This window comes from Colossoma macropomum, unplaced genomic scaffold, assembly GCF_904425465.1.
Source record: "Colossoma macropomum unplaced genomic scaffold, Colossoma_macropomum, whole genome shotgun sequence".
NCBI classification, from domain to species: domain Eukaryota; kingdom Metazoa; phylum Chordata; class Actinopteri; order Characiformes; family Serrasalmidae; genus Colossoma; species Colossoma macropomum.
Window position 1 is genome coordinate 32,321,545 of NW_023494798.1, and position 27,154 is coordinate 32,348,698.

A 27,154-nucleotide genomic window follows, 5' to 3' on the forward strand; every position below is an offset into this window, starting at 1 on the left:
AAACACTTTGCATCATGAAATGGTTCTTCATATTGATGGAGAATGTGTTGAATATGCTTGTATACAGAACCTTTTGAAAAGGGTTCTACATAGCACCCAAAAGTTCTCTTCTATTATTACACGACTGACATCGTAACAGTAGCAGAAAGTGGTTCTAAATAGAACCATCTACAGCACATTCTCCGATCTGAAGAAGCCTTTCATGATGCGAAGAACTCTTTAACTATGCAAAGAGTTCTGTGAGTGTTCATGGTTCTTCATAGAACCATTTTCTTTACTAAAGAACCCTTGAAGAACCATCTTTTTTAAGGGTGCTCTTGAGAGTTCTCTCACACATTATTCCAAACCATTGGGAATTAAAGCGTGATTCCACCGTCAGTATCTAGTTGTGTTGGTAGTTAATCTAACAAGGTCTTCAGTTCAGCTCCTGAAGTCCTAACCAATGGGAGAGCTCGCTTGGCTCAACCTGCCCAGAATATATCCTGATTGGACAATTTTTCATTGGACCTTTCAAGCTTTTAACCCCTTTGTTTCCAACCAAAACTCAACAAAATGAGAACATACTACAATATGTGCAGAGCTTAAATACAACAAGCATGAAGGTTCCACTGAATAAAAAGCTCCTAGAAATCATGGGGGCTTCACTGACGGTCTAGCTGGTACAGCTTTCAGGTCATTTGGTATTTTGAGTCGGCCGCCACTAGATGGCAGTAAAACCCGTGTTTTATCTCCTGATCTTCACAGCAGAAATGAACCCTCCTTATTATGACAGACTTTTGCTGTGGGGTCAGAGTTCAGGCCGAAATATCAAACAGAGTAACAGCACGGTCCAGAGCTTCACAATGGCACTCAGACCTAATGACCTAATGTACACCTACATACAGACAAAGAGGAGGACATGTGAAGGCAGGGGGGGGGGTAAAGGAGGAAAATCATTTACAAACACATTCATTTGGCTTCTAAACTGACCAGGTCAGTAAATCCTGAGCAGTTTTTCAGTGTAAGGCAGGTGAAATGAACAGTTTTCTGTGGTTTGCATTTCAGGATTTGCTTTTGCAGAACTGTACAGTCTGCAGAGTGAAGACGTCGCGAAGTCGAGGCTGAACGGCCGTGTAATTAACTATCTCAGCTGAACGCTCCAGAAACACAAACCACAGGCTGTTCCCAGAGAATCCCAGAGGAGAAGAGAGCGGAAAACGACAGGATGACACACACACACACACACACACACACACACACACACACACACACACACACAATACTGTACAGCAAGCTACACAACTTCAGAACGTGCCATTCTACAGAATTAGTTCAAACTGTAGTATTTAGAGCTTAGATATTTACAGGATTATGTTATGATCTATATCCTGCCTTCCGCCAAATGACAGCTGGGACAGGCTCCAGCACCCCACCACGACCCAGAAGGATAAGCGGTTTAGATGATGTGTGTGTGTGTTATGATCTACTTAAACTAAAGACATTAATAGAGATAGGAATAAGCTAAATGTATACAAAACCATAATGTATAGGGTTCTTTCTATTAGGAGGTGTCTGTCCCAAACCCTAACACTTACATTTACACTTGTGAAAGTAATACTTACATTTTTTAAACATATTTGGTAACACTGTATTTGGAGTGGTCCTTTGTAGATGATTAATAAACTCTTAACAGATTATCAGTAACACATCAACAGCATATCAGTGAAGTAGCAGTAGTGAAGCATCTGAATACACTGAAATAAATATCTTGTAGATGTTCTGTTGATACATTACTTTACATTAAGTAGATGCTTCATTAATATGTTACTTCCATTACACAAAACCTGACCTTACCAACCTTACTCAACACCTAACCCTCACCTTGGCCCTAATCCTATCGCTAAACCTCAAACTTAACCCAAAACCTAATCCTAACCCTAACCCTGGCCCTAATCCTAACATTAATCCTTAACCTCAACCCAAAACCTAATCCTAAAACTGGCCCAATCCTAACCCTAAACTTACCTCAACCCAAAACCTAATCCTAACCCTCACCCTGGCCCTAATCCTAACCTTAATCCTTAACCTCAACCAAAAACCTAATCCTAACCCTCACCCTGGCCCTAATCCTAACCTTAATCCTTAACCTCAACTCAAAACCTAATCCTAAAACTGGCCCTAATCCTAACCCTAAACTTAACCTCAACCCAAAACCTAATCTAACCCTCACCCTGGCCCTAATCCTAACCTTAATCCTTAACCTCAACCCAAAACCTAGTCCTAAAACTGGCCCTAATCCTAACCCTAAATTTAACCTCAACCCAAAACCTAATCCTAAAACTGGCCCTAATCCTAACCCTAAACTTAACCTCAACCCAAAACCTAATCCTAACCCTCACCTTGGCCCTAATCCTAACCTTAATCCTTAACCTCAACCCAAAACCTAATCCTAAACCTCATGTTTTTGACATGTTACTGAGAGTCTGTTGAGTGTCTGTTTCATTTAAATGAAACACTCAAAATAAAGTGTCACCAAATATTTAAGATCTTTTTAATTTCTTTTCATTTTAAAGATTTCAGATCCATCATGAGTTTCATTCTTTAAAAAAAAAATTAAAAGCTGTCCCGCACTTTCATGTCACTACTGAAACGCAGAGTTTTAGTCCACAGGCGGAGCATCCCTTACTCTCATGGCCACATGGTGAGGAGTCAGATCCCACTGTTTTAAAGTAACTTTTTTAAAGTCTGAAAATCGGTGCTGAACATTAAGAACTGTCACTGCCGAAACATGCTTTCTACAGTTAACTAAGCTATTTTGAGCTTTAATAAAAATTCCGAATTCATATTAAGATTATTTGTGTACAGCTGTTCAAAGCTGTGTTTGCTGGTCATGTACTGGCTGTGTTTTTGAGTTCTGCTCAAAAAAAGAGCTAAAATTGTCTCTGCTGAAACAGTCAGCACTGAAACAGTCAGCACTGAAACAGTCAGTTTCGGTCGTGTAATGACTGTTTTGGTAGTAGGAATGTTCAATCATTAATTTTAGTAAATTTACATAATGAAGCTACAGGGACACTCAAAGCCAAAGGAAGTTTGGAAGTTCTCTCTCTCATATATATATATATATACACACACACACACACACATACATATGTATGTATACATATGTATACGTGTGTATATATATAAGTTTTAATGCACTTGCAGCAAAGAAGAGAAGCCAGGTGTCTGGTTCAAGCAAATAGGTATGTTTAAAAGACTGAGCTCCTGGAAACATTTACATTTTGAATATTTCAAGTATTCATGTGATATTTTAAGGTCTACTACAAGTGTCTGTACTTTGCTGCTGACGTTTTTGCGTATTTTGAATAAACAACGGTCCGTTCAGTTTATAGCAAAATGTTATGATTTAAATGTAAATGAATTAAAAATAGTTGTTCTCTGATCCATGGATTTGTTGAGATTTTTAAATATGGCCCTTTAGTGGTTGAGTTTGACACCTCTGCTCTACAGGGAACGAACTTAAACATGGCATTTTTCTGCAAATGTTAGTGTGCAGTTTGTGTTTATCTGCTGAGTTTGATATACTGGAAATAAAACAAATATAAAATGTGCCACAACATCTGCTCAGGCCACATTTTATGTTTTTTTCCCCCCCCAATATGTAAAATTCAGCAAGTAAACAGTAATTGTGCTTTAAAATGTGCAGTAGTGCGTCTCTGCAGAGGATGTGTAACTTATTTACACGTGGAAAATCAACAAAACATAAACTGACCAGTGCAAACTTTTGCAGTCTTACATTATACACACACCCTCACTCACACTCACAGAGAAACACACCCTACACCAGAGCCCACCTCTAGAAACTTCATGAAAGCGGGTTTGGCCTCCTTGGCGATCCTCACTGCGTCTTTGGCGTTCAGGAAGTTGTCGATGTAGGCGGAGTAAATACTGGCCAGGACCTCTTTGGAGAACTGAGAGAGAAAAACATCATCATTAGTTCAAAACACATCACTCAGGCTTTCAGGCAGACAGGCTCCCTCAGCTTCAGGTCAGCGTCAGGTTAGTCACCAGCTCAAATTATTTTATATATAGAAAATAATATATAATATATATTTATATATATTTTATCATTTTTATATTATTTGTGCTCGTTCTGGTTCAGTGTTTGGGTCTTGCCCCGCCCCCAGTGCTGCCCCTGAGCCAATCAGCATTTCGCTGTTGTTGGAACAAAACCTCATATCTCCAAAATGAGAACTTTACAGGAGAAGGGAAAAACCTTCTTTACTTTCAATGTAAGTCAATGGAACCAGAGTTTTTTTCAAGTCATTTTTGGCCGTTTCTTTTGGTCCAATCATCATGAAATTTACATATAATGTAAAGGACAACAGGCTTTTTCAAATTCAAAAACTGAAAAACGTTAAAAATGGAGATGCGAGGTTTTCTTCCGACAAGAGCAATAATATATATCTATATCTATCTATCTATCTATCTATCTATCTATCTATATATATATATATATATATAATATCTTTTAATTGATTTCCAAGAGGAAAAAATGTCCATTAAGTACAAGTTATTCATTTTTCAGTTGCAGGAAAAATCAGGAAACATACGTATAACAGAAAATTACACCCAAACCTCTACAACTATATATAATATATAATGGCTGTTTCTTTCGGTCCATTCATCATGAAATTTACATACAATATAAAGGGCGACAGGCTTTTTCAAACTATGTCCAAAACTGTAAAAAAAAACAGCAAAAATGGAGATATGAGGTTTTGTCCCAACAGCAGTGATTTTTTGGACGCACAGCTCTGTAGATTTGCATGGTGTGTAGCTGGGTGTTTGGAAGCGTGTGTATCTGCGAGCTACACTTACACTTTAGGACTGAACGATTTGGGGAAAGTATGTAACTGCGACTTTTTCTGACCAATATTGTGATTGCCATTATTTTCTATAAACTAAGCTCCAGGCTTTTTTTCGCCAAGAAGACAAGCACATCCATTTGTCAGACTTGAGGCTTGAACCAGGGGCGTTGGCTGGGCACATAAAGATCCAGGGCTCAGTCCAGTTTACTGTACAACTGTTTTGGGATATTCACCTCAGACTTTCTTTTAATTACTGTAAAATGAGCAGTTGCTACTTTTTTATTTGATGTGGTCAACAACAACATTTATTTGATGTGGTCAACAGCATCCATTCAGCTATACTGACTGGTGTGTCTTATAAACAAAGTCATAAAATAGCTATCATGCTAAAACATAGTATTCCGTCTTGGCCATTTTATGTCCTGATGAACACTGTAAGAGGTCGGGTACCTGACCCGAGTCTGGTGACCCCTACAAAATATCAAGTACACTCTCAGAAAAAAAGGTACTAAACTGTCACTGGGGCAGTTCCCCTCTTGTCACTGGGTCAGTTCCCCTCCTGTCACTGGGGTGGGACCCTCAAGGGTCCATCTCAGTACCTTTAGTCAGGGAACATAACTGAACCATAATCCACTGAAATGATATGTTCTAAGCTGTACTGACTCCACACACCCCGTCTCGCCTCCAGGCTTTTATTTTACTGTTCTGTTTTAAAACATTCAGTTATGAAAAGGTACAAATACGAACTTTTCACCTGGAAAAAACTTATTTAAGGTTCACAATCAGACCTTAAAACCACTGTTGTACCTTTGAGGGAACATTTACACTGTTTGTACCTTGATGAACCAAAAATGTACCTGAACAGAACCTTTATTACTAACAGTGAACATAAACACGCTCTCTTTCTTTACCTCTCTATTGCGTCGTGCTCTTTGTTCTTTCTTTCTGTATCATGTCGTTCTCTCCCACTCTCTCTATCTGCTAAGGGGTGGTTGAACATGCCTGTGTTAACGTTTGGAGCTGGTCAAAAAATATATGGGGCTGTAGCTGTTGAAGCCTAGGCGACGTCCCTGGCTTGAACACTGTACAGAGTGTGCCAGACTGCCAGTTTACAAGCTCAGTTTCATTAGGCTAAAGTTACATTATTTAATGGTGTTTTAAAATGTATTTAAAATCACAGCTTTTGTGATCGCGATTTCAAATTGGGATTACGAAATAAAAATTGTTTACAGTTTCTGTCTCTTCATATGTTTACATACATTTTTACAGAGTATAAATCAGTCTTTAGGCATTGGTTATGAAAATCGGTGGGATACATGCTTCCATTATTTGTTAACTATTGCAAAATTAAAGAATCATACTATAATCACTGAACTTGTCTTGGCTGACTGACTACATTTGAGGCAAGAGGGGAGACTGTAGCTTTGACTCGTGCTGAACTATCACTTTAAGTCCAAAGCAATAGACAGAAAAGGAAGAGGTGGACAGTTAACGTCCAGCGGCAGGCTGACAGCGCAGAGTGACCAGGGCTCTGTGTTCGTGTCTGTGGGCGGACAGGCCCACATAAATCTCTTTAGAGGCCTGGTCAGAGAGCGGATCTGTGCGCAGAGATGTGTGGCTCTGCTGTAAACCTCTTACATCACGCAGGAACTTCTGTGTTTTTGACCGACGACCAACATAAAACACGTTACCATCAACTGCAGTATTCAATTCAACTCAATTCAATTCAATTCAATTCAATTCAATTCATCTGCTGATATGTCCATATTCGGTTGGGTAAACCATCACTGTTCAGAGATTTAGAGATGGCATACAAAATAACAGAAACACTACATTGGCCATTTTAATCAGAAACGCCAACCATATACAGTCATGTGCAAAAGTTTGGGCACCCCAGTCATGTTACATGTTTTACTGATTGATTTATTGGCCAATCAGAATCTTCTAAAAGTCATCACATCAATTTCTAGAACCTTCCAGATTGTTTAAACAGACAGTAAACTTGGTGTGTACAAACTTTTGACCCACTTCAAATCTGATATAGTGAATTATAGCCAAAATAAATGGTCTCCAATTGACTGTTTAAAATTATGTCTGATGTGAACAAAGATGCCCTGATTCCAATGTGTCAAACACAAAGCCCACGATCCCATCCGGCCCGCAAAAGTATTTTAATTTTCTATTAATATTAGCCCGTTTCACAATGTGCTGCACTACAGCCCCCAGCATGCACTGCACGTAATGTGCTCTGACTCTCCTACCCAAACAGCAGTGTATGGGACAGCAGTTACACCTCAATTCTACACAGTTCCACACCAGTCATATCACCTAAATGCATTTCAGCTGCATTTCAATCAATATAAACACTTGGCGTCAGCTTAGCAGCTCAGAAACTGAGCCCAAGTCTTAATGAACTTGCAGCAAAGAAAGGATGCCAGGAGTCTGGTTCAAGCAAATAGGTAGGTTTAAAAGACTGAGCTCCTGGCAACATTTACAGTTTGAATATTTCAAGTGTCCACTTAGTATTTCAAGGTCTACTACAAGTGTCTGTATTGTACTGCTGAGGTTTTTGCATATTTTGAGTAGACAATGTTCGGGTTACAGCACAAAATTAATTAAAAATGAAATAAAAACATTTTTTTTTCTCTGGCCCACAGATTTGATGAGATATTTTAATATGGTCCTTTTACTAGTTGAGTTTGACACCCCTGTCCTAATTGATTGCAAAAAAAAATATGGTAACATGAGAAGCGTCCAGTTGTATGCAAACGTTTTGGCCTCAACATTAATTTCTCGGTTCTCATGTCGTCAGCTTTATCAGATTTATCCAATTTTGATGTCCTTATCATGTACCTCTATCTGTAAGATGGCACCATTTTGACTGTTTCGGATTGACCTCATCTAACAGCGGCTCCAAAGATTAGACTCAGAGGTGTCCGAGGCGCCTGTCCGGCTAATACCCCCCTCCCAAAACACACACACACACACTGCGCACCAGGAGGGCAATAACTGAACACACATCAACACTTCACCAACACCTTCAGAAAGGAAGTGAACGTTGCTGAGTGGCTCCAACCTGGCTGAATCCCCCCCCCGCCCCCCAGTTCAGCTCACAGGCTGCAGACGCCAATTAAACTAATGGCAGCTAATTAGCGTCTAACGACCCTCACTGTGGAGGAACAGGCAGAGTGCGCCCTGACTGATGACATCATCAGTGATGGAGAGAGGCACTTCTTGAGGAAAGGACATAAAATAGAGAATTTATTTTAGATGTTTCCAATTTTATCTTGAGATTGATGACCTCACCAGTGGCTATTTCTGCTTCGGGAAGAAAGCCATTTATAAGGCTCTGGGTATGAACATCTAGTCTGAAATGCTTCGTTGGGCTCTGGAAACTCATAATTTCATCCAAGAACAGGAGGAAGAATAGACAACACACTTAAATAAACAATAAACCATGCATTTAAACTCCCCGTCCACACCTTTACACTCTTTCTGCAGCGCCCCCTAGTGGCAATTCTGCCATAAGGAAGGATACTGACTTGATTAACATTAACAAATAAAACATTTTTGTCCCCATAACTCTGTTTACAGATCAATCAGGACTCTATTTTCTCTCTGTGTGTGAAATGTTGTGACTTTGTGACTCTGTTGAGCTGCTAGTGAGCAATGAGGGGTGAGGGGGGAGGAGGGAGACCCCCCTGACGTGAAAACTATTCACACCTCTACACAAAGACGGCCGTGTTGAAATAAAATGGACAAGTGCAGCTTTCTTCATATCAAAGTTCCTGTACAAAACAACATTTAAACACAATAAAAAGCTATTTTATACAGGTTGACTCACTTGCAAATGAAGATTTAGTTTGCTTATTGTTTTGTAAATCATCCATATTTCCATCAAAATATATTCCATCAATGTTATTCAAGAAAGAAAATGTGAAAAAAACGTATTTTCTCTTTTTTTCTCCTTTTTGGCTGAAAACTTTGACCAAAAATTTTAATGGAAATGGAAATGAGAAAAAGTGATTAGAAACACTGTTTATTGTCTTTACACTCCTGAGCCGATCGGCCATGTGGAGCTATTATTCACAGTTCCAATGAGGGACATTAGACAAGCAATCCCCTTGTCAATAATCTGTTCATGGCGAATATCAAGAGGAGATTCAACACCCAACCTCTCTGCTACATGTCTGATACAACTTCAAGGCACTGTTTTTAAAAAGACAATAAAATTCACAAACGGCGGCCGAACGGCAAAGAATAATTTAAAAATAATGGAATCCATTGCCTTGAATGATCTTAGTGTCACTGCTGGGTTGAGAGTGGACCACCACCCAAAAATATCCAAAGCAAGAGTGGCTCTATGGTCAGAAAATGACCAGTAATGAAGGACTAGATGATGATGATTTACACTGTGCATTAACACACAAGCTACAGTCTCTTAACTGTACACCAGAAAGATGGAGCTACAAGAGAGGGATTTCTGATGAAGATGCCAGTCAGTGTATATTGTGTATTATTATATTATATTATATTATATTATATTATATTAAGCAATGACACATTTTTGTTAGCTGTTGGTCTAAAGTCCAAAAAAAGAGGTGACACTTACAGACTGGACGAGCAGCTGTCCGACGGTCTGGCGGTCATGCCAGTTGTTGACGCAGGTGAGCACCTGCTCCAGAAAGAGTTCATGATGTTCCAGGATTTCAGGGATCTGATAGAACATCTCATCCACCAGAGACGGGTCACACAGGGGAGAATTCTCCGGCTGCTTCAGAGGCTTCATGTAGCCCTGTAACAGAAGAGATCAGCGTCAACTATTCGCTTTAATGACCACTCCTATCTTCTGACCATGTAGGTACTTTGGTCAGTCGTTATGATGTAAACAGAGTCGTTCAGAGTGGTTTGGTGTGAAATGCTCCATTCTAGAGAAACTCAGAGTCAGAATTGTTCACAGTGGTGATAGGAACCAGACGTCCACCTCTAAAGGCTCCCTCACAGAAAGTTACTACATGAAATGTTTATGAATACGAGACAAAATAGCCTCTAAAGAAACTTAGTTTTTCAGATTTTTTTCTATTTCACCATCATCAACATCCATATAAACTCAGAAGACTAGCTAGTGTGGGTTCACTGGTGGTTTTGGATAGTAAATAAAATGGCTATATTTGTGTTGTAGTCATGGTGACCCCTGGTTCCTATCACCACCACTGTAAAGACATCTGAGTTGATTAGTTTCTCTGCAATGAACCATTTCACACTCTATAACCTCTGAACTGAACCCCATAACTACTGAACTTTACCCCATAAATACTGAACTGAACCCTATAACTACTGAACCGAACCACATAACCACTGAATCGAACCCCATAACCACTTACCAAACCTCATTACTACTGAACCAAACTCCACAACTACTGATCTGAACCCCATAAATACTTACCAAACCTTATACCTACTGACCTGCCTTAAAAACTGAATCAAACCTCATAACTACTGAACTGAACCGCATAATTACTGAAATGAACCCCACAAATACTGAACTGAACACTATAACCACTGAATCAGACCTCATAACCACTCAACTGAATACTATAACTACTGATCTGAACCCCATAATTACTTACCAAACCTTGTACTTCATGAAACACCTTAGGTACTGAACTGAACCTCATAACTACTGAACTGAACCTCATAACTACTGAACTGAACCCCATAATTACAAAAATGAACCCCAAAAATACTGAACTGAACCCCATAACTACTGAACCGAACCTCATAATCACTCAACTGAACTTTGGACGTCTGAAGAATCTGAAAGTGAGTCTGAGAGTACTGAAAAATGTACATTACACAAAAAAATAGATTATATTTAGTTGTTGAGGTTTGGGTGTAATTTTCTGTTATACATATGTTTCCTGATTTTTTGCAACTGAAAAATGAATAACTTGTACTTAATGGCCATTTTTTTCCCTTGGAGATTAAATAAAAGACAAAAGAAGGCTGGTCTCTGACTTGGATCATTCTCAGCACTGCAGTAGCACTGACGTGGTGGTGGTGTGTTAGTGTGTGTTGTGCTGGTATGAGGGGGATCAGACACAGCCTGATCTGCTCTGTGAGGGTCCATTGGGGTCCTGACCACTGAAGAACAGGGTAAAAGGGGGCTAACAAAGTATCAGAGAAACAGATGGACTACAGTCTGTAACTGTAGAACTACAAAGTGCACCTATATAGTAAGTGGAGCTGATAAAATGGACAATGAGTGTAGAAACAAGGAGGTGGTCATAATGTTATGCCTGATCGGTGAATATATCACTGCTGTCGGAAGAAAATCTTGTATCTCCATTTTTGACGTTTTTCAGTTTTTGACATAATTTGAAACTACCTGTTACCCTTTACAATGTCTGTAAATTTCATGATGAACGGACCAATAGAAATGACCCAAAATGACTTGGAAAAAAGTCTGGTTCCATTGACTTACATTAAAAGTCAAGTATGTTTTTCCTTCTCCTGTGAAGTTCCCATTTTGGAGATACGAGGTTTTGTCCCAACAGCAGTGATATATAAACTGTTTTTCGCTGCAGGCTGTGGATGGAATCACATGACCTCCATTGAGTGTTTATGGAGAGCCGTGTTGGAGAACAGCTGATTTGGACGGACAGATAAACAAACGGCTGGTGGAATTGCTCTCTAATGGGGGCCATTTTACTGCCGCAGCGTCCAGCAGCGGTCAGCAACCTGCTCACACTGTAACCATGGAAACACTCCACAATGAACACTGTAATGGGCAGCGAACAGAGAGTTCCTCAGACAGGATTTCATTTCTCTTTTCTAGTTTTTCCTTTTTTTCTCCCTTCATTCTATTATTTCTGTACTCTTTTCCTTCCTTCATTCATTCTTTCCTTTCGTCTTTCTTCTCTTTCCTGTCATCAATCTATTATCTTTCCTTACTTCTTTCTTTTCTTCTTCTTCTTTCCTTTATTCATTAGTTCTTTCCTTCTTCTTCTTTCTCCTTCTCTTCTTCCATCACTCTGTTATTCATTTCTTTACTTGTTTCTTTCTTCCTCTCTTCCCTTTCCTCATTCTATTGTCCCTGTACCCCCTTCCTTCCTTCCTTCAACCGTTCTTTTATGCTTTTTCTTTCCTTTCTTGTTTTTCTTCTTCTTCTTCGTTCCATTCTCTTCTTTCCTTCCATCACTCCAATTTCTTTCCTTCATTCTGGTTTTCCTTTTTTTCCTCTCTTATTACCTTCCTTCATTCTTCTATCTTTCCTTCCTTCTTTCTCTCTCTCTTTCAACTCAACAAAAAGAAGCTTCATTTTTGTGGTAATATTACATTACAGTGTTACCAAAGCATTTAGATCTGTTTACATTACTTATCATCTATTTATCAATCTACTAGTCAATGCACACACGCACACACACACACACGCACACACACACACACACGCACACACACACACACACGCACGCACACACACACACACACACGCACACACGCACACACACACACGCACACACGCGCACACACACACACACACAGCCTGCAGTATTGTGATTCTACTGCTGCATATCATTAAGTATAATAAAAATACACTGGATGAACCAAAATAGCAACAATGTTTTGCATTATGATCAAAATAATTCACTTTCGTTGGAAAACCATAAATCATCAAATTACCTTGAGAAATACCTCAATTTATCAAAATACCCACAGAAACTCTTCTGGGACTGTGATGCTCACAGCACACAGTAAAACGCTGTGATTAATTAGAGTCTCATTTGCATATTGCAGCCATCTGTGATGTCAGTGTAGCAAACGCACACACAGGTTAACTGCATTCATCCTCAATCCTACAGGAATAAACACTTCTCTTTCTCACTGCATTCATCCATCTTTCTTTTCCCTCTTTATCACTGTCCATTCCTCTTTTTTCTCACTTTCCTTTCTTTATCCTTTACTCTCTCTTTCTCTCTCCTTTTCTCTCTTTCATACACACTTTCTTTCCCACTATGTTTCTATTTCTCTCTCTCTCTGTTCTTCTTGTTTCCTGCCTTTAAGGAGTGTAATGTTCTGCCAGAGGACGAATGGCTGATGTAATTTGCTCTGAGCAATCACTCTCACTCACTCACTCACTCACTCACTCTCAGACTCGTCTGTTCCAGGCTGATTGTAGCACTCTGTTATGTAACATGCAGTGACTAAGACTATTAAGAAGGTCCTTCTGTTAATTAGAAAAACCAGCCAATGACAAATTATAGAAATTACTACAAACAGAGAGAGAGAGAGAGAGAGAGAGAGAGAGAGAGAGAGAGAGAGAGAGGCAACGACAGTGAGAGCAAGAGAGAAGTAGGGTGAGAGAGGTAAGAAAAGAGGAAGTGTGAAGAAGTGTGGAAGAAAGCAGAAAGAGCAAGGTAAAAGGAGAGCAAGGCCCAATCCCATTTCTTATTTTTACACCTACCCCGAGTGTCTCCTTGCCCCTTGGAACTGACAAGGGGTAGTGGTTGAAATCTCCCCTTTGAAATGGGACCCTCAAATAAAAAGAGCATCACTTCATTAACAGCTACCAGCGCTGCTCTGTAGGCGACCCTGCCAGTCTGCAGTGACAGCAGAGGAGGGTAAAGTTCAGCTCCTCACTGCTGGGCTTTAGTTACACTTATGGAATCATATCAGGCCCCTAGAGAATGTGGGGGCAACTCTACGGTGATATGAAGCTGAAGTCAGCTATTCGCCAGCTTCTTGTCCGAATGTTCCTGTTCCACCTTAAACGATGGTGCAGTTCTGATGCCTGAAGCACGAGAACGTAACTGCTGCACCATTTAAGGTGGAGGGGGAAATTTAGCTAGCTACCGAGACATCAGCTATTACTAGCGATTTTTAAGCTTGTTATGAAGAAAAAGACCATAATACACTGAAACGACATTAAACTAAAATGATACAGTGGTTAGTGAGTTTCTTTGGTCTCTTGTGCAGCCATCTTGCCAGTTTTTCATTTTTCTCATAACACTCAGTGTCAACAATAATCAGGACACCCTACTCCTAGACATAAACGCACAAAACAGAAGGGTAGGGCTAAGTGGCAGGGGCGAGGGGTGAAATGGGATTGGGCCCAAGAGTGAGAGAGAGACACACAGATAGACATCGATAGATAGATAGATAGAGAGAGAGAGAAAGGGAGAGAGAGAGCGAGCGAGAGAGAGAATGAGAGAGAGAGAGAGAGCGAGAGAGAAAGAGAAAGGGAGAGAGAGAGAGCGAGAGAAAGGGAGAGAGAGAGCGAGCGAGAGAGAGAATGAGAGAGAGAGAGAGCGAGAAAGAAAGAGAAAGGGAGAGAGAGAGAGAGAGAGAGAGAGAAAAGATGAGAGAAAGAGAAAGGGAGAGAGAGAGAAATGGAGAGAGAGAAAGCGAGAGAGAGAGATGAGAGAGAGAGAGATGAGAGAGAGAGAGAAAAGATGAGAGAAAGAGAAAGGGAGAGAGAGAGAAAGGGAGAAAGAGAGAGCGAGAGAGAGTCATCTGTTATTATTATTATTATTATTATTATTATTATCTGTTATTGCTTTTTGTATATGTTGTACTTTGTTCTTAATCTCCCAACAAAAGCTTTGGCAATACAAGTGTTAATATTGGTCATGCCAATAAAGCAACACTGAATTGAATTGAATTGAGAAGAGAGAGAGCGAGAGAGAGAGAGAAAGGGAGAGAAAGAGAGAAGAGAGAGAGCAAGAGAGAAAGAGAAAGAGAGAGAGAGAGAGAGAGAGAGAGAGAGAGAACAGTATGTATTAAAGTTATAATCCCTCGTTTGTTTGGTGTTTTGGTGCTGTACCTGGATCAGCGTCCGTAATGAGTCCACATAAGACTGTTCGGTGTCCAGCAGAGTCATTATCACATGTCTTCTCATATCCTACAGAGAAACACAACAGAGACATCAGCAACACTTCAAATCTCTCTCGCACACATTACTTGTGGAGACTCCCACTGATTTCTACTGATTTTTGTATTACTGTATCCACATAATACTACACCTACACTTAAACCTAACCCTAACCTCAGGATCCCAAAGGCACATTTTCTGCTCTTTTAGTGATTCAAAAAAAAAAAGCTTAATTTGTGGTGAAAACACTGCATGCTCGAGTGAAGACCAGCACAACGTCCTCACTTGTGCACAACTGTCATGTTTTACTATCACTGTGAGGACGTGTAGTGATAGTCCTCACAGTGATAGTCCTCACAAGTACAGCAAAACAAGCACATACACACACTTAAAATTATTTCAATATTAGAGAGCATCCAAACACTCATTTAGTATTTTTAATACCTGAACAGCCAGTCTTAACAGCCTCTGTGAGCCAATATGCATGCTTGTTTCAAAATCTAGACGGCTGATTGGCTGTCTGAATTACATCCTATATACATGCTGCTCCCACACTGGGCATATATGCTACCATCCAGCCCAGCGGTCGCAATCCAAGTGTTAAGAAGAGCCATTTTGTCCTTTCAACAAAAATCAAACCACCTTGTGAGCCACATTTTATGTCTATTTTACTGAATTCGTGTTTTACCATCTTGGCTGTAAATATGTCTCGGTATGTGCTGATGTACTAGTATAGACCAAAAATATACAAACGAAAACACAGACTCACTTTACTCTGCTTTAAGCTTTAGCTCAGCTATAGCCGCTTTTCTCGCATCTCCGGCAGGAAACTTTTCCTCAAAAGTGGAACAGTTTTCTTGTAAAATGTCTCTCAACTTTTGATTTTTCATGAGGCTGAGGTCAGTTTCTCATTCTCCAGTTTCTCGTTCGAATTTTTCCGTTCCACCTTAAGTGGTGCCTGAGGCGCCAGAATGTAACTGCTGCACTATTTAAGGTGGAACGTGAAAATTTGAACAAGAAGCTGGCGAATGAGAAGCGACTTCAGCTTCGCGACTTTTTAGTGTTTGTTTCTCGCTGCAGACTAAACGTAAGTCAATTTGTCTCCAAATTATCAATGTTCATCTTTAAATCTCTCTCTTTGCCTTTTCGTTAGGTACTAGCTAGGCAAGACTGTTGTCTGCGTTGCTATGGTGACCAGCAGTCTGTGCGCTGATCTTCAGGGTTAAAGGGTGAATTAGCAGTTCTACATTAACTCCAGAGTTTAAGACCATTTACTGTTAAACTGTGTTGAACGATCAGCAGAGCTTTATTTTACTGTAAAGGAGGATTATTTTATTATTACCTACGAATCTGATTCAGCTGTGGAGCCACAACAGGGCAGTAAAAGAGCTGCGTGTTGCTGACCCCTGGTCTGGACGATGGCTTTTCCACCAATGTCCTGCCTGTTTCAGCATTGAGCATGTGGCACATTATGAAGCGCAACATACGACACCGGAGACCCCGGACTGTTGAGCAGATGAGGTGCTATATCAAGAAATAACGGCTGGAAAAAATCCGCTTTCACAACTACAACACCTGGTGTCCTCAGTTGCTAAATGATCCCTAAACGTTGTTAAAGGAAAGGTGATGTAACACAGTGGTAAACATGTCCCACCTGTTTTTGAAACATGTCCAGGTCAAAAAAAAGATTTGCAAATCACTGCTTTCTGTTTTCATTTACATCTTAAATACTCTACTGTCCCAACTTTTTTGGAACTGGGGTTGTAAAACTACTTCGGTGCACATTAAAGCCACGCCCAACTTGACCGACAACCATAATCGGCATCGTCTCCTCAGTATGAGAGGAGTGAAAACATATGCAGAACGGGGGGCCGAGAGGACAAGAGACGGGAACTTAATCACGCACACATGCATAGCCGCACGCACACGTACGCTACAAATAAACAAATCCATATATTTCTACAGATAGGGGCAAACACTGTCCATCACTGCCTGAAGCACGCAGTCATGTGAGGACACACCATAAACACAAACTCACAAACACGCACACGCTGTAATGATGCGAACGGGCTCGTCTCTAATCAAAATAAGCGCTTCCTGTTTACTCGGCCATATCTGCACTCAGAGCCAAATATGTGGCTGCTTCCTAAAAACGAGGAGCGTTTCAGAACAGGCCTCAGAGCGGTGCAACTGCAGGGGGCGCCAGAGAGAGACATCCACATATATAGCACTGTAAGCAGCCAAGAAAACTGTTTAAAGCCATTTATTTCAGCAGTTAGTGTGATTTTGACAGTATAAACACTACATAACAATAGAATAAATACACATAAACATAAACACAGTGAAACATATCAAGTTATGAATATGTAGGTGAGAAGAACACAGGAACTCCAGCCATCGTATGGACTTCTTCGCCTGCACTGGATTTAACAGAATGACGGACTGATTAGATAAACTAGGTACTGGATGGTAACTGTAAATACTGGATTTTTGGCATAGCAGAACAATCAGAATGGACTGTTTATTTGTGTACCTGCAATTATTCTAATGCTACTGTGTCAAATATGTATTTTTAGCACAGAGAAATAGGTTAATATATAATTTTCTCAAATGCCCAACACTTTCATACAGAACTGTATGTACAGGGGGGATGTTGGCTACAAGTTCAGGAATTCCCTCAGGAGTATGTGCTTCCCATTTGAAACTAAAGCTATTTAGCTCATCCTAGAGGTCACCAATATGACAATGCGTAACTCTTATTGTGATAAAATACACCGGTCAGGCATAACATTATGACCACCTCCTTGTTTCTACACTCATTGTCCATTTTATCAGCTCCACTTACTATATAGGTGCACTTTGTAGTTCTACAGTTACAGACTGTAGTCCATCTGTTTCTCTGATACTTTGTTAGCCCCCTTTTACCCTGTTCTTCAGTGGTCAGGACCCCCATGGACCCTCACAGAGCAGATACTATTTGGGTGGTGGATCATTCTCAGCACTGCAGTAACACTGATATGGTGTGTTAGTGTGTGTTGTGCTGGTCTGAGTGGATCAGACACAGCAGTGCTGCTGGAGGTTTTAAAAATGTCTAGAAATAAGCTAGATTTAGATCGACTAGATTTAAGATCATTTCACTTGACAAGATACTAAACACCCCATTAGATATATTGAGAAATATTAACATATGTCAAAACACACTTAATACGAGCATTACACCATCACCGTTAACATGGGCATCACCATGGCAACATCATACTCCATCGCTGAATATAACGAATCCATGATGAGGTAAAACCCACACTTTTTACATGTAAAAGCAGTGAGTCCTCACTTTCTCTCTGCCGTCTCTGAATGAACTCTGCTCTTTCCTTGTTCAGTTCGTATCTGGCAGCGCTGTGTGCTCCATCACAGTTCCACAGTCCTTCAGGCTCTGCTCTCCACCATCTGACTCAGCGCTCGGATCACCAGGCCTTAAAAATCCCACAAGCCCTCAGAGAGCCTCGGCAGCTCGGCTGTAGGCGGCCGTATTGAGTCACGGCGCTTTGAGTCACAGCGAAAGAGACGCAGGTTAATCTGCCATATGGACGCTCAGTAATCAGACCCTGCTGAGAGCCACGCTGAGAAACGTTCAGAGTCATTTCAGACTCAGACGCTCGGCCCACTGGGAAGCCAATCTGATATTTATTACAGGCTAAGACGGTCACAGCTAACAGAATTTGGTCAGCTGCACTGTGAGCGAGATTCCTGCTCTGCGCACTCCGACACCAATGTGTCTTTTGGAGGAAGATAAAGCCACTGGACTGAAAAGTCCCGTAAGTTCTAGATATTAACCAGGCAAGTGTGAGGTACACACTTCAAAGTACTAAACAATTATAACCACATGAGGTTCCAAGACAGTCTAACTACATTAAACTGAGATGACCAACACGTTCTAGATACTAAGCTGATTAATGACATAGGTTAGATAAAATGGCTCATACTTATATGAAATAAAGTGGTAAACAAACATACACTAAATTTCACTGTAATGTGACACATTTAAGCAGGAAAGCAAATCAGAAACACCTGCAAGTAGCAGATAAGTTAGATTTCGCTGCTGTCGGAAGAAAACATCGTATCTCCATTTTTGTCGTTTTCCAGTTTTTGACATAATTTGAAAATACCTGTTACCCTTTACAATGTGTGTAAATTTCATAAAGAATGGACCAAAAGAAACGACCCAAAATGACTTGGAAAAAAGTCTGGTTCCATTTACTTACATTGTAAGTCAAGTAGGTTTTTTCCTTCTCCTGTAAAGTTACCATTTGGGAGATATGAGGTTTTCTTCCGACAACAGCGATATGTTATACAAACTCTAAACAATTATAACAACATGTGTCTCCAAGACAGTCTGACTAAATTACACTGAAATGACCAACAGGTTCTAGATATTAAGCTGATTAATGACATAGGTTAGGTAAAATAGCTCATACTTATATGAAATAAGGTGGTAAACCAACATACATTGATTTGATTGTAGTGTCTCACATTTAAGTAGGAAAGCAAATCAGAAACTCCTCCAAGTAGCAGATAAGTTATAGAATTTATACAAACTCTAAAGTACTAAACAATTATAACAACATGAGGTTCCAAGGCAGTCTAACTAAATTACACTGAGATGACCAACAAGTTCTAGATATTACGCTGATTAATGACATAGGTTAGATAAAATAGCTCATAATTATTTAAAATAAAGTGGCAAACAAACTTTTGCCACTTTATTTTCACTGTAATGTGGCACATTTAAGCAGGAAAGTAAATCAGAAACTCCTCCAAGTAGCACTTATATGGTCAAATAATGGCACAAATGACGCTGAAATGAAGTTTTCTGAACGGTAAAAACCCTGTAAAACCACAGTAAGAATCACAGTTTTCTTTTACAGCCCAGATTCAGTTTAGTTTATAGATAATAAACAGGTACATACTGCATAAAACTCTGTCCTTTATTAATCTACAGCCTTTTTACATCATATAACTACTCACTACTCAAAATAATTACATAGTACTGTGGAGTTTGTACTACATATCCCGTACACTGTTAGAAATAAAGGTTCTATGCAGGTACGTTTTTTGTTCATCAAGGTACAAACTATGCAAATTTCTACTCAAATTAGCTGAAGGGCCCATATCGTATATTTTTCGTGTATTTTATTTCCCTCCTGAGGTTCATTTATAATTTTTATGTGGTTTTATTTAGCAAAAACTGTCATAATTCATTTTTCCACTGTTTTCCAACCTCAATATCCCTTAGAATTAAACAGGCTGCTTTCATTAAATGAGCTCTGTTCTGATTGGCTGCCCTGCATTTGCCTCATTCAGAACGAACTCAGAGTTGAAAACTGACATTTTTAACACTGTTTACATACTATATTAAACTTTCACTTCAAAACAATGTGGAAAATTAAGTTTTCCATGATGTGGGCTCTTTACTCTGAGAAACAAAGGTACTAAACAGTCACTGGGTCAGCCCCCCTCTTGTCACTAGGGTGGTACCCTAAAGAGAACATAACTGTACCATAATCCACTGAAATGATATGTTCTAAGCTGTACTGACTCCACACACCCCGTCTCGTCTCCAGGCTTTTATTTTACTGTTCTGTTTTAAAACATTCGGTTATGAAAAGGTACAAATACGAACTTTTCACCTGGAAAAACTTATTTAAGGTTCACAATCAGACCTTAAAACCACTGTAGTACCTTTGAGGGAACATTTACATTGTTTGTACCTTGATGAATGAAAAATGTGCCTGAACAGAACCTTTATTACTAACAGTGTTTAAAAGCTGTGAGGTTGAACAAGACAGACAGATTAGAATCATTTTAGACATGCAACCACGAGAGAAAGTGGTTTTGAATGTTAAGTGAAAACACTGAGAACTTGTGAATGACAAGGTGTACTCTCTCTCTCTCTCTCTCTCTCTCTCTCTCTCACACACACACACACACACACACACTCTTCCTTTAGGCTGTTTTGGCCTGTTTTACCTGAACTCTGGCCTAAATATAACATGACAATAAAAACATTCCTGACTGGCCCCAGGAGCCTCAGCAGGGGGCAGATATTTGCCGCTGGCAGCCAGACTGAGCGTGTTTGCGCGTATGTGGCCGTGACAGATGGCTGTGTGTATTTCGGAGCTCGCCCAAAGACACAGAGAGATAACTGTCAAACACTTAAACGGCAAATGACCTTTCAAGGCACATGACTGGAACGGCTGCTATATTCATATCCTCGACTTTCAGGAAAATAACACTCCTGTACAACTGGTTAAACACCCCTGGTCAAACTACAGAAATGACTGATTCTCTACTTGCGAATAAGTTACCAAATCTTGCATTTTATAAATAAGGTCTACTTATAAGGTTTGTGTAGTGTTATAAATTATTTCTTATAAACCTCATAATAACATCATTTCCCTCTCTTCATCCCTTAACTAAAAAGGCTTTTTTGTTACTGTGCCTTTAAGATTGATATATGTAAATGAGCTCTGTTTGATTGGCTGCACTGTACTGTGCCTCATTCAAACAGCAGTTCAGGCTGAAACACTCCTTATATATAGGCTGAATAGGCAGATACATGCAAACGTACTGATTTTCATGACATCATACAAACAGTTCATGTGAAACGTGCTGTTTCTGCAGCTTAGTTTCCATATATGGACCGTTTGGACCGGGAAGTGAATAGTAGGTTTTCACAGTTTAACAATGTTCACAAACTACATCAAAACTGCAGTCCATTTTTCATGATATGGGCCCTTTAAAATGGCTATTTCTTTGCAAATTTTTGTGCATAATTTCTTTTTAACATATTTGGAAAAAAACATAAAAACTTATTTATCAGCCAAACACCAGCGGACGGCAGTTTCCTGCTCTGCGCACCACGACAATAATGAGTCTTTCGGTGCAAGAAAAAGGCTCTGGATTAAAAAAAATGGTTCTGGTCTTTAAAACGTTAAGAGTGATTCAAGGGGTTCTTCGAACGGCATTTTCCATTTGCCACTGAGTATGTTTACAAGCACTCAATAATCCGATCATAATCGAATTTCTGCAGATATCTGATTATTCAAATGATCATGTAAACAGCAAACTCCGATCTAGAAATCTGATTTAGAAATCCGATAAAAGAGCTGCATTTTAGCTCAGTAATCAGATTTCTCAGTGCACGTGAACTCTTACTCTGATTTCTTTCGGATTTCTCAGTCTGAGCATGTGCGAAAACAGATGGCGGCACCGGAAATAAGTGAGCAGCGTTGCCACGAGACGCAGCAACACACTTTTGGAGCAACGCTGAAACCAAATACATGCCTGAAAAAATGAAGGATTTAAATATTCTTCATCTTCTATATGATGTATGTTCATATTTTCAGGTAAAGCAGGTCGATGTTTAAAAAAACAAAAAGCCGTGGCATGAAGTTTGAGTCTTACATTATGTTTACATCACGTCTTCTTCTGTAGTTTATTGGCTGGTTGCAAAACAGAAATCTCACTCATTTAGACCTGGAGTCTCCCCATTATCTGATTACCCAAGTGCATGTTAACATGTTGATCGGATTACTGACAAAATCTGACTTTCTGCAGTTATCGGATTATTAAGTGCATGTTAACACACTCATTGTTTATTGTGAAATAAACTCCTGCCCTTACTTCGAATAAGTGGGCATATCCTCTACAAGGAAATGATGAAATATGACATTACTCTGTAAGCTGAAGAGCACAATGTCTATGTATTTACTGAATTTAATAAAAACAAACACTGAAAAAAATAAATCCTAAAATATGCCATAAATGTGTCATAAGAAAAACCTTCTTAAAACTTAAAACTATTGTAAAACAACGTCTCAAGCAGTGAATTCATAACCATTTCCTGTGAGGGAGCGTTTAGAGGTGGACGTCTGGTTCCTATCACCACCACTGTGAACGATTCTGACTCTGTAAGTTTCTCTAGAACAGTGATGCTGAATCCTGGTCCTGGAGGTCTACCATCTCGGAGAGTTCAGATCCAACACACCTGGCTCTAACATTCAGCTGCATCTGAAGGCCTTCATTACCTGGATCAGGTGTGTTAGACCACAGCTGGAGCTAAACTCTGCAGGGTGGTGGGTCTCCAGGACCAGGATTTGGCACTCCTGCTCTAGAACAAAGCATTTCACATCAAACCATTCATTTGTTCACCTCTTAACCATTTTATTACGCAGAGATTCTGAAAAAATGGTGGAATTACCCTTTAATACAGTAACTCTACTGGAACATATTCAGGAAACATATAGAAATATGGCTCCTACAAACATGTGATGCCATTTACTGATATAATTCTAATTTTAACAATCATAATTCTAGTAGGCCAAGAGGTCTGACATCTTAAATTTGCTTTTGTAGTTCTGCACTAGTCTTTCTCAGCTAAGTTAGCTTTTAGCAGCAAAAAGCTAACTATTAGCAATTTTAGAAAGGAAAGAAAGTGACTGGATTTGCTTTCTGCATTTGTTCAGTATCTCTAACAGACTTGATTATGTGGTTTCTGACACTGTATGACACACTTATCTATTAATATGGACTAAAGTACTGATAAATCAGGCTTCAGGTTAGCTGCTACTGCTTTTAGCTATGCTAATGTACTCCAGTCCATGTTTATAGAAAACAGTGAGTTATACAGTGTCAGAAACCATATAAATCAAGTTTACTACTCCATGTGGTTTCAGGCCAGTATGTCATGCAATATTTGATGGAGTATCAGCTTCCTTTAATTGTTAGCTGCATTGTTAAATTTCCTTCGGGATCAATAAAGTATCCATCCATCCATCCACCCATCCATCAGCCTCGTAGCTCCAGTACAAAACTAAAGAAGCAAACTTTCAGACGCCAAACATGTCTTTGCTGACCGACTACATTTGAAGTAATGAAGGCTGAGTCTTCTCTGAACTATCACTTTTAAACCACTGAAGGCCAGGTCTTCATAAAAACAGCTTCATAATTGAATCTGACTCGTTTTAAAACATCAACAGAGGCTGTGGACACACTTTATTCCCTGCTTATGTAACTTCAAGAGGTGCTTTGTGCACTTATATTACTAATGCACATAATGGCCCCAGTGTAATATATGGGGCATAATTATAAAGGAATCATATTATACAGAAGCATATTCCAAATGGGTTTCTGGGAAAGGGCAGGTCACTCCGTGTGCGTGACCCGCGAGAGAGAAACGAGATATTTTTATTTCTCTTTAATGACCTAAGATTCGAGGCGCCTCGTGTGTCGGCCCATGTCGAAGCCCGTAAACACAGGAGAGGGAGCGAGGGATCGGAGGAGGAGAGAAAGTACAATAGTCCTTTTTGAGGAGGGAGAGAATGAATGAAGGAGGGAGGAATGGTGGCCTCTTGCTGAGGAGCCTGAGGGAAAGAGGGAAGGGGAAAAGAAGGCGGGCAGATGGATGAACTTGCCCGTAACAGCAGGGAAAGATGGATGAACTGAGTGAACAAGGCTAGAGAACAACAACACAGATCCTGACAGTAAAGATTCGAGATGGCACTGATCCAGTACTCTGTATCGTTATCGGGTCGATGTCAGGAGAAACATGCTGAAAGTTCTGTATGTTCTGAAAAATCCATCCTGAAATATCACAGAATTGGTTGTAGTGCAAATGATAATGAGGATTTTTATTGCTGGTGCCTTATTTATTTAAAATCAAAGCGCTCAACGATGCTAGAATGTTCATAGAATCTACATTCATATGACACTGACTCAGCATCTCCAACACGTACCAACCAACCTGACGTTTTCTATCAAGCACCAACATCAACACGCTCATTAAAGCACCAAACAACCCAACATTCTCTAAAAAACACCATTCTCCACCAAACACGACCGTTCTTCAACATACATGATCATTCTTTACCAAACACGATAATGCTTCACCAAAAAACATGATTCTCCACCAAACATCATTCTTTACCAAACACTGTGATTCTCCACCAAACATCAACCTTCACTAAACACCATGGTTCTCCAAATATCATTCTTTACCAAACACTGTGATTCTGCACCAAACATCAACCTACACTACACACCATGATTCTCCACCAAACGTCATTCTTTACCAAACATCATTCTTTATCAAACATGAACCTTCACCAAACACCGTGATTCTCCACCAAACATCACTCTTCTCCAAATATCATTCTTTACCAAACACTGTGATTCTGCACCAAACATCACCTTTCTCCACCAAACATCACTCTTCTCCAAATATCATTCTTTAACAAACACTGTGATTCTGCACCAAACATCAACCTACACTACACATCATGATTCTGCACCAAACATCACTCTTTACCAAACACCATGATTCCCCACCAAACATCACTCTTCTCCAAACATCAACCTTCACGAAACACCACGATTCTCCACCAAACATCATTCTTTACCAAACATCATTCTTTATCAAACATGAACCTTCACCAAACACCGTGATTCTCCACCAAACATCACTCTTCTCCAAATATCACCTTCACTAAACACAACGATTCCCCACCAAACATCATTCTTTACCAAACATCATGAATATTCACCAAATACCATTCTTTGCCAAACACCATGATTTTCCACCAAACATCATCATTTTCCACCAAACATGAACCTTCAAACACCATGATTCTCTACCAAACATTATTCTTTACCAAACACCATGATTTTCCACCAAACATTATTCTTTACTAAACACCCTGATTCTCTACCAAACATTATTCTTTACCAAACACCATGATTCTCTACCAAACACCATGATTCTCTACCAAACATTATTCTTTACCAAACACCATGATTCTCTACCAAACATTATTCTTTACTAAACACCCTGATTCTCTACCAAACACCATGATTCTCTACCAAACATTATTCTCTACCAAACACCCTGATTCTCTACCAAACACTGTGATTCTGCACCAAACACCATGATTCTCTACCAAACAGTATTCTCTACCAAACACCCTGATTCTCTACCAAACATTATTCTTTACCAAACACTGTGATTCTGCACCAAACACCATGATTCTCTACCAAACAGTATTCTTTACCAAACACCATGATTCTCTACCAAACATTATTCTTTACCAAACACCATGATTCTCTACCAAACACCATGATTCTCTACCAAACACCCTGATTCTCTACCAAACACCATGATTCTCTACCAAACATTATTCTTTACAAACACTGTGATTCTGCACCAAACACCATGATTCTCTACCAAACAGTATTCTTTACCAAACACCATGATTCTCTACCAAACATTATTCTTTACCAAACACCATGATTCTCTACCAAACACTTATTCTTACCAAACACCCTGATTCTCTACCAAACACCATGATTCTCTACCAAACATTATTCTTTACTAAACACCCTGATTCTCTACCAAACACCATTCTTTACCAAACACCATGATTCTCTACCAAATATTATTCTTTACTATACACCCTGATTCTCTACCAAACATCATGATTCTCCACCAAACATTATTCTTTACTAAACACACTGATTCTCCACCAAACACCATTCTTTACCAAACACCATGATTCTCCACCAAACCTCATCTTATCTAAACACCATGATTCTCCACCAAACATCATTCCTTACCAAACATGACAACTTGTTGATAAACTCAATCATTCTCCATCAACACCTTCATTCTTCACCAAAGTATCATTCTTACCAAACACCACCATTCTCCAAGAAACACCATCATTCTCCAAGAAACACCGTCATTCGTCATCAAACACCATCTGTCCTCAAATGTAATTCTTCACTGAACACCATGATTCATCAGTGAAGTACAGTAAGTCTGTATGCAGGGGGTGATACAGTCTCTACGGCTTCACTGCACCATGAAAAAGATATCTGACTGATGGCAGCAGCATCAGCAGTAGATGACAGAGGGAGAGAAACTGAAGAACAGTAATCATAAATGGTTTAGTCAATTGATTAAATAACAATCAATAAGTTAATAAGTTAAATATGACCCTTGGCTGTAACTCCAGTACAAACACAAGTACAGAGTCTCTGAACTACAGAGACAGCCAGTCAGAATGCTGTGACAGTGCCATCCAACACGGGCCAATCAGCACACACAACTGATATTTAACAACACTCACAAAAAGCTGTAAGCTAATTAACTGGGTTTGCGAATTACAGCGGCTCTCTGGAAAGACGCAGACTGGCTCGAGTTACAACAGTGCTTGAAAATAATGTAGGCAACTAATCCACTTCAATTAAGAGTAAATTGACAGTAATACGATTACGCAGCATTTCCAGCAATAAAGTGATCACTCGGAGGATTATATTCAAAAGCTTAAGAGGTGGGGAAAAAAGTCACAGGTAGGAAATTTCAACATCACTTCCTTCT

At 39.7% G+C, this 27,154-nt stretch overlaps 1 protein-coding gene across 1 annotated transcript in view; it reads right to left on the reverse strand.

The window, feature by feature from the left end:
* The window catches only part of LOC118817921 (rho guanine nucleotide exchange factor 17-like), a 165,374-nt gene that overhangs the window by 23,646 nt on the left and 114,574 nt on the right, over positions 1 to 27,154 (reverse strand). Inside the window, exons 3-5 of the mRNA XM_036584933.1 lie at positions 14,674 to 14,751; positions 9,463 to 9,645; positions 3,834 to 3,950 (exon numbers count right to left, since the gene is read on the reverse strand). Coding sequence (XP_036440826.1) covers positions 3,834 to 3,950; positions 9,463 to 9,645; positions 14,674 to 14,751 — 378 coding nt within the window. The remainder of the gene's footprint in view (positions 1 to 3,833; positions 3,951 to 9,462; positions 9,646 to 14,673; positions 14,752 to 27,154) is intronic.